General features: G+C 35.5%; 1 protein-coding gene across 1 annotated transcript; it reads left to right on the top strand.

The window, feature by feature from the left end:
* The first annotated feature begins 444 nt into the window (after positions 1–444).
* On the top strand, positions 445–7922 carry LOC128670970 (aminoacylase-1-like). Its single transcript, XM_053747023.1, has 9 exons — positions 445–630; positions 966–1135; positions 2440–2611; positions 3038–3184; positions 5358–5428; positions 5791–5901; positions 6007–6102; positions 6403–6536; positions 7299–7922. The coding sequence occupies exons 1-9, from the start codon at positions 543–545 to the stop codon at positions 7501–7503; spliced, it is 1194 nt and encodes a 397-aa protein (XP_053602998.1). The 5' UTR covers positions 445–542; the 3' UTR covers positions 7504–7922.
* The last annotated feature ends 1373 nt before the right edge of the window (positions 7923–9295 follow it).

The raw sequence follows: 9295 nt of genomic DNA, 5'->3' as shown, positions 1-9295 counted from the left end.
GAACATGCAATAAAATCAATAAATATAAATATGTAAATATATTAGGACGAATCACACAGATTGAGCTAGCCCCAAAGTACGTTCGAGACTTGTGTTATGGGATATTAACTCAACGATACTATATTTTATAACAAATATATATACAAATAAACATCCAAGACCCGGGCCAATTAGAAAAAGATGATTTTCCATCATGACCCGACCGGGGATCGAACCCAGGACATCTCGGTTCAGTGGCAAGAACCTTACCACACCGAGGTCGTCAATAAGCAATAAAAAAAGATATGAAATAATTTTATTTTACGAAATATACTTAAATTTAGTATAAGTAATTAATATACTAATATATAAACAAAAATACACCTTTTCCCACAGCGTGAATAATGTAAGATAACTAATCAAATGTGTTTAATAACAGAGATAGTCCAAGCACTTAATATATTTATTGTATCTCAGAGTTCGGTCGCGTTAGCACGCACACATCTCTCTTATCAGTAATATCATATGTATTATACACACTAGTGTTTATATTTACATAAATCATGTGTACCAAGTGGATGGATGACCCTGAAATCCAAAGGTTTAGGGAATATTTGAAAATACCCAGTGTGCATCCTGATATCGACTATGGTAAGTTAATGAAATTGTCGCAAAACACAGATTCTTTGCATAGGTACATTTTTTTGTTTTTAAAAATGTATGCAATATATATGTAAATTCGCCGTACTTTGGCGGATTCGGTATACATTGCTGATATTGCGGTAAATGAAAGCACTTATACATACTATGCAATATTCGCGCATTCGCGTCGGCATGTGTCTGAGTTCGGCGAAAGCATGGAGCTGATATTAGACTATTTTCTTGTTTGTTCATTTCCTATTTTCGGTAGGTTTATGCTGTTATACTCTGGTCAACATTGGGTTTTGTATATTTGTAAAAAAAAACGAATTTATATTGTGCCTTAGACGACTGCGTGGCCTTCTTAATGAAGCAAGCGTTAGAGCTCGACCTCCCTATAGCTGTATACGAGGTGGTACCAAGCAAACCAGTGGTGGTGATCACGTGGGCCGGCACGGAACCCAATCTACCTTCCATCCTGCTCAACTCTCATATGGATGTGGTGCCTATTTACGAGGTAATGGAGGAATAATTAGGGTTTAACTCAAAAAGTTCTGGGTTGATATCATCAAGAGAATATGTGTGCTTAGGTACGAAGAAGAACCGATAAAAAAATGCTAGGTAGTTATGATATGGCTACGATATTATTACTGTATTAAAACCAGCCAGTAGGTATCATTAAAAAATAAGCGGGCCTGTGTCGCTATGTGTCATACATCAACAAAAAGAAAAAAAATAAGTATGTCTATAAACCGTAATCACAGTTTTTTCTTAATACTTCGTTGAATGCACCATACGCAACCAATGGTTGTTTACAAAAAAATTTGGACGCACGAACCGCTACTAGGCCGTCTATAGTTTAATTTAAAGGAATTGGGAAATTTCTCGTCAAATATCGAATCTTGAAGGTTTGAATCTTTGGGGTGAAATGTTGTTATAATATGGTTTCGTCTAAAAATGAAACTTAGTTATCTATTTTCTTCGCCTTCAGTTTGTCTTTGTCTCTCATATGATAACACACGGGCGATAAATATAATAAATCATCAAATTGAGACTACTTATATCCAGCTTCATAACATCTAAAAACGCAGTTGAGATACAATAAATACGTACGTACTTATTATATAAATGTAATTCTAAACGCTAAAATATATTAATCTCAATTTTACCCGGAGACTGGGACAGAACGCTTTTGGCATTGTGTTAGACCTAACCTTTGCACCAACTTTGTAAAGAAAATCAAATAAGTACCTAACTAAACATAGTCAACAACACACCTAGGTACATCTTCTTACTAATTAGGATCTATATGACATTGAAAATACCTACGTAAACAAATGTGAAAAATAAATTAAATGTGTTTATTTTCTACAGGTTATTGTGTAACCATAACAAGGTAATATAAAATAATCTATGGATATAATCTAGTCGCTACCAGGCAAATAAGACCACATCAACGTTATCATGACAATAGATATTACGAATGACAACATACACTGTAAATAACTAGCGGCCTGTTCCGACTTCGCTCGGGTAAAATCATTATAAATTAACCTTCCTAAAGGAATCTATGTCTAATAAAATAACTATATATTCAAAAAAAAACAACAAACACAGGCACATAGCCTAACCTTAACAGCTGACAGACAGCAACAGTTATCCTAAAAAGGGTTGAAATCAAGCAGACGGCCGGTAATAAAATAATACCCATCTCTTGGAAATCTGATGAATATTTTTTGCGATCTTTAAACTTGGGGATTTCACAGCTAGTAATGCAACTAATACGCCTAAATTAGCGTGATTAACAAGACCCACTTGTAGGAACATTGGACCCATCCTCCGTTCGCAGCAACCCTCACGGAAGATGGCTTCATCTTCGCCCGGGGGACCCAAGACATGAAGGGCATAGGGATGATGCACCTAGAAGCTGTGAGGAGGCTGAAGAGTGCCGCAGTCAGGCTTAAGAGGACCGTGCATATCAGTTTTGTACCAGGTAATGGTGATTTTTTTGTTACCAGGCCAGGAAGTACCGAACTCCTACCGCCTAAAGCTCCGTACACACCAAAGCTGTAGAACAATTTTGTGGCACGGTTGTATGGAGTTTATACACGTGTGTATGTACACGTTCATCTTTCCATTCAATTTCGTGCGTGGATACGCGTTCGGTGTGCACGGGCCTTAAAACTCCTTCTCTGCACTTTTTCTCCGATACTCTCCAGACTCTTGATTTACAATTATTGATATTATTACTTTTTCTATTGGTAAATAGGATGACTTTATATGATTTAGATTGTTAGAAATTTTAGCGTTCCCTCTCTAAGTACCTAAATCAGGATTTAATATAACGGAGAGGTGGTCAACAACCACCCGACCGTTGTCAGGTAGCTCAATATTGTATATGATTTGAAATCTATTTCAGATGAAGAAATCGGCGGTGTGGTCGGCATGAAGAGTTTTACCGAAACAGAGGATTTTAAGTCATTAAATGTTGGTTTTTGTTTGGATGAGAGCATGCCCTGCGATGACAACGCGATTTATGCGTTCAATGGAGAGAGAACCAATCGAGGTGAGATAATACATATCACTCTCAAAATAGCAAATAACTATTCAAGATGATCAAAAATATTGCTCTTGTATTGCTGTAAGGCGCACATTTCGCACTTAAATAAATCATAAAATTAAAAAGCCATACGTACGTAGTACCCTATTTTTTTTTACTGGCGTGGTAATTATAAATAAATAAATATATATTATGACAAATCACACAGATTGAGCTAGCCCCAAAGTAAGTTCGAGACTTGTGTTATGGGATACTAACTCAACGATACTAATATTTTATAACAAATACATATATAGATAAACATCCAAGACCCGGGCCAATCAGAAAAAGATCATTTTCCATCATGACCCGACCGGGGATCGAACCCGGGACCTCTCGGTTCAGCGGCAAGAACTTTACCACTGCGCCACCGAGGTCGTCAATTATTGTAAAAAGTTTGGCAAATAGAACAATGAAAATAATTATTTCAAACAAGTGATAATGTAGAGTAGGCTCATAACAATTGCGAGATGCATTACAAAGCCACAATCATCGTGCTCTGAAAGTGTTTCATGAAGTGACGTTACCTACAATAATTTTAATTGGTCGAATAGTCAACAAAGGCATCTTAATAATTAACACGAAATGTCACTGAATTCGAAATAAGTAACACAGAAATATTAAGCAACAAAGGCCGGTCCCGGCTTCGCTCGGGTAAAACCATATTAAATTATACTAGCTAGACATCTAAACCTTCCTTAGGAATCGCACTATCTATTAGTGAAAACCATGCAGTCATCCGTCCGGTAGTTTTATGTGACTTAATATGTAACTGTGGGTGACTGTGAGTGAGTTATTCTAACATTCACTGAATAGGTTTATTTTTAAATAATTTCCCCCTTCTTTGTCTTCTTTGTCCCACTTCTGGGCAGGCTGGGCATGTCTCCCCGTCACCTTCCAATCCTGTCTATTCAGAGCAACCTTTCTCCTTCTTTTCAAATGGTCATTCGAAAAGAAGGAGAAAGGTTGCTCTCATATAGCCATTCCATCTCGTCCGTGGTCATCCTCTCGTTCAGTCTTGTAATTCGAATGTTTCTATCTTTATTCGGCTTATCTCAAATAGGGCATGTTTCACTAGATGCTGATAAAGTATCTGATAGTCTACACTATACTATTATGTATAGACTATCAGATACTGGGCTAACTGGGAAATAACTTTAGATTCATCTAGCGGTTACTTCACCTGTCAGGTTACAATATGATATTCTATCAGAAGGTAATGAAACAAGCGAATAGGCTTCTATAGTTTTATTATTATTCTATTTATTCCGATGTCTGTGCAAATGTTTATCATCCAAGTAGGTATCTGTTGCAATCGTCACAGTGCGAGTTAACTGTTTAATTATAGCAGTTAGCCACATTAACAATACGCCATCAGTGTTTCAAAATAAATGAGTTAATTTGGTTTTAACGTGCGAGATATTTCACAAAAGAAAGACACACAAACACATAAACCTTGTCTTCGGTACGTAGATATATGTATATGGTATGTATGGCATATATGGTACCTACGTAGATAGATACAAATAAATTCTTTTGGTAGCTCCTGTTCTAGCGTAGCGTTTTCTAGCGTAGCTTTTGTTTATTTGTATACAGGATTATTTTTTAAGTAACAGCTAAATTTTATCTGTATGCTCAGTAAATAGAATCTTATCTTCTACTTTATCATCTATAATTATAAGGTTTAAAGACATATGTATTCTCAAAAAAGATACAAAAATCACTTACGTGAGAACACTGGTTACATGATTGGGTATTATTAATGTCGCTCGCATAGTTAGACACATACACATACACATACACATTTATTACATTCACTCACTTTTTTTCTGTTCACAAAGTATTAAGTCTACACCGGAGTTAATAATGTTCAACAATGTAAGACTGTGCAAGTTTTGTTTTAAATCCGTGAAATGGGTTAAAAAAAATTATAAAGAGAAAGTAAGTTTGTGTGTAGGTATAGTCTTCGGAAGGTCGGGTCAGTAGGAAGCTACATTATTTCATAATAATTTTTATTTCGATATTTCGACGGGAGCAAAATCTCAGAAAATTAAACAAATAGCTAAACTGTAAGGTTAAACATATTTTAGGACGTAGATTTACATTTCTTATAACAGCGTTTTTCGTATTTTTATTATAGAAATCAAAGTAACCTGCAGAGGGACACCCATGCATGGAGCTGAACTTTTACCAGGCACTGCTGGGGAGAAGGTATGTACTTCAATTAATTGAAAAATAGGAATATCTGCCACGATTTTCCCTAGATACTACAACAAAGAGTTCTTTAAAAATTTCAAATCGAATATTCTAGGTACCTATTCAAATTCAAAATTCTCTATTCAAATTAGATTGATATACTTCATATAATGATGTCAAAAATTATGCATGATTTATTCTGGTAGTGAGTTTGTGGATGATACACATTGTAATTAGTTATGGAAGTAATAAAAATAAAACGGATTAAATTAACGATACAGGTAAAGGCATAGAAACGATTTTATAGATTTTGTATCGCCATTTCTTCTGACATTTGAAACGCAACCATGTGATTGAATTAGGTATTTCCTTTTCAGTTACATTTCATAATAGACAAGTTCATGAAGTTCCGTGAAGAGGAGAGGAAAAAAGTGGCCGCAGGTACACCGCTGGGGGAAGTCACGACTGTTAACTTGACTCAAGTAGAGGTATAGTTTTGTTTAGATTTAAAACATTAATATTACTTAGGTACATTCTACCTACTCGTACAATACTTCACACTTCAAGTGTGTAATTGTGAAATTGTATTCCAGGGTGGAGTGCAAATAAATGTAATACCAGAAAATTTGTCAGTATCGTTTGACATAAGAGTTGCACCAGAAAGGGACCATGACGAATTTGAGGAAATGGTAAGACTAATCAACTCAATTAAAATTCAATTTTGGAACAAAAGAAATTCTTAATTTTAATTTTGAAAGTGATAATGGAAAATCAAAGTCAGGAGAAACTGCGAAATATTTGAATAGGCGCCTTAGTTAAGTTCTTAAAATTATTTTTTTTATGTTCTTCTTCGTAAAACAAACACATGACAACTGAATGACAGATTTTATAGAACTCCTCTAAAGTCACCTAACATGGCTTTTACGAATACCGTTTTTTTTTCATTTAATTTTAAAAGTGCCCATATTTTTTTAATCTCCAACTTTTAGATAACCAGATGGTGTAAGGAGGCAGGAGAGGGGGTCACTTTCGAATATTTTGTCAAGAATCCCTTAGTGAAAAGTACTAGGACAGATGAAAGTGTACCCTTTTGGGCAGCCCTTAAGGAAACTGTTGAACATATGTAAGTTTCTTATAGAAATAATAACTAAGAAAATGAACGAGAATAACAACCTAAATGTAATGAAATCTGAAAGTTATCTATACTCTATACATAGGAAATATTCAAGAAAAAATACCATCCAATCTTATTTATAGTTTTTTAGGTATATTATATGTATGTTCTTTAGAGAAGTATAAAGAAGTTGAGAAGAAGAAGAGAGTTTGTGCAAAAACAGCGTGAAATGATTCATTCAGGGTCGGCAAAACCCCTAGTATTGCAGGCGTACATCATTTGCGGTGACCATTTTTCAACAGTGGGAGTGGAACCACATTACTGCATGCTTAGTAGCAGAAAAAAAATATTTCCAGGGATATCACTTTTTTAAATTTAAAAGATTGTTGCCATTACTTTTCGGTTCTAAGGTTTGACTGGCAAAGAATGCCTCATGGCATTACCAATTATTACCTTTTATTATCTGCAATACAGTATAAATAAATAAAAATATAATCGCAACAGAACAATTTCTCATCAGCTGGGTCATAAATCTGTTTGTTTGCCTGCATCCTACTACTATTATAAATGTAAAAGTTCGTGAGGATGTGTGTATGAATTGTATGTTTTTTACTCTTTCACGCAAAATTTACTGAACGAATTATTATGAAATTTGATACACGTGTAGAATATAACCTGGAATAACACATAGGGCAACCTTTTATCCAGAAATGCCAACGGCAGCCAAGCCCCGGGGCGAAGCTAGTATTAGTATAAAATATATATTACCAGGGGCATAGAACTTCGTTGCATCATCTGCCCGGGAGCAACAGACGCGCGCTACGTGCGCCGCCGGGGTATCCCCGCTATCGGCTTCTCTCCCATCTCCAGCACGCCCATGCTGCTGCACGCTCATGATGAGAGGATACACGTGAAGGTCTTCAAACGAGGGATTGACGTTATGGAGAAGACAGTGTTAGCCGTGGCTAATGTGTAATCTATTTCTAAGTTTCATCGTCATTTGCTCATTGAGACTTGCTTATTATATTTTTTTGTTTAATTGATTTAATGCTATCAAGTACACTGCACCCTCTTACATCACTTCTTTCTGTTTCATCCAAACGCTGGAATAATTTAGTGATAAGTCCGTCTTTGCCCTCATTTATGTTCGAATACTTTGTCATTATTTATGTTTTTCTGTAACTGGTGCAATAATGAGTTCATTTCTCTATTTGCAATTATGCTTATTTACAATATTTTTACTGACGTTACATTCAACTTGAAGAGCTTAATGAATATATGAGCAGAGAACATAATATTCAGCCTTTTCTAGAAACCCAATAAAACGCTATCAATAAAACCCAATAAAAAGCTTTATTATGTGCCATGTGTATTAAATAAACCACTATTGTTTTTCAACATAGTATTTAATTTAACCTGTCGTTCCAATATTGTGACCATGACAAGTGGTGAAGAGACATTGTCTGGCTATCATTAGTAAAATTTAAAAAAACAATTATGTTTAAAAATCACACGTGGATCCGGTGAGGTCTTACCTCAAAATTGGGTAATTACTGAAGTGTTTCTATCCCATGATTTTTTCTGGATAAACAAACTTCTTGGTGTACTTGTTGACGGCAAAGTTGGCATTGAAGGAGCTCTTGACGGGTCGCCCCATAGGTCTTCCCCTCCTGAAGTGTTTCTCAAAAGCCGCCAGGATCTTCAATAGTCGGGATCGTGACAAGCCATCAAACTCCATTCCATTCACCAGTTCTGGAATTTGTAAAAACATTAGGGTGGGTTACATGTACCAGTCAACTTTGACATTAACTTTAACCTTCGCAGAAAGACGTAAAGTACCTACGCTATTTTATCTAATTGACGGCGGCAGATTAAAGCTAACTGATGAACTAAGTTAAATGATGCAACTGACCCTAAATGACAGGTCTTCTAAAATTGTGGTAGATAAAACATCATTTTGCTAAGTCCTGAAAATTCTTATTATATTAAATTGTTCTTATGCTGCATGTAGGTACGCCGTCCATATAGCTCTTTTGTCCATGAATATCTGGCACTATAATTGCTTCCCTACGTTATATAAAGTTAGTCATATTAGTGAGATTGATTTACATATTCACAAAACAAATTATACTCACTAAAATATGATTTTACGTAAAACGGTAGCTATAAAAAGAAGTGCCTTGTTCTTACCCACACTGTTTCTATTGAAGCTAAGTACGTGATGAAACATTAGTAACCAGCAAATACAGAGCACGAACATTTTCGCAAATCACACACTCCGAACGTTAGTCGTTTACTAACATTATTGATTAGGATCATAAGGGCTTATTCCACAAATCAAAATTAATTTTTACAAGCTATATATTATTTAGTTTCATCCGTCTTGTTGTCTGTCTGTAATCGAATCATGCAAGTTAGATTTCTCCCACTTCCATTTGGCCTACAGAGTTGAAATTTCCCACATCGCTTCAGTTTCCATGACAATGCATTATTGTGATAAGCGTGACCAGATAGATGGTGCAGCCCATCGGCTCTAAACGAGGGAACTCCTCAACCGTTTACAGCACGGACGTGGGTTTTTGTTAGCCATTGAATGCCATAAGATCTCTCTGACGACAATAAAAACTTGTAGCAAAAATGTCATTTTCATGAAAAACGTGTTTGACATATTTAATTTCAACCAATAGCGATAATAAACTTATAGCGTCTGATGAGTGACGCATATGTCTCCCTTTATAATATTATATGTTCTAGTTAGTCATTTTAAA

This window comes from Plodia interpunctella, chromosome 6, assembly GCF_027563975.2.
Source record: "Plodia interpunctella isolate USDA-ARS_2022_Savannah chromosome 6, ilPloInte3.2, whole genome shotgun sequence".
Classification (NCBI taxonomy): Eukaryota; Metazoa; Arthropoda; class Insecta; order Lepidoptera; family Pyralidae; genus Plodia; species Plodia interpunctella.
Note: the sequence above shows the minus strand (reverse complement) of the source record. Positions and strands in the feature narration are given on the sequence as shown.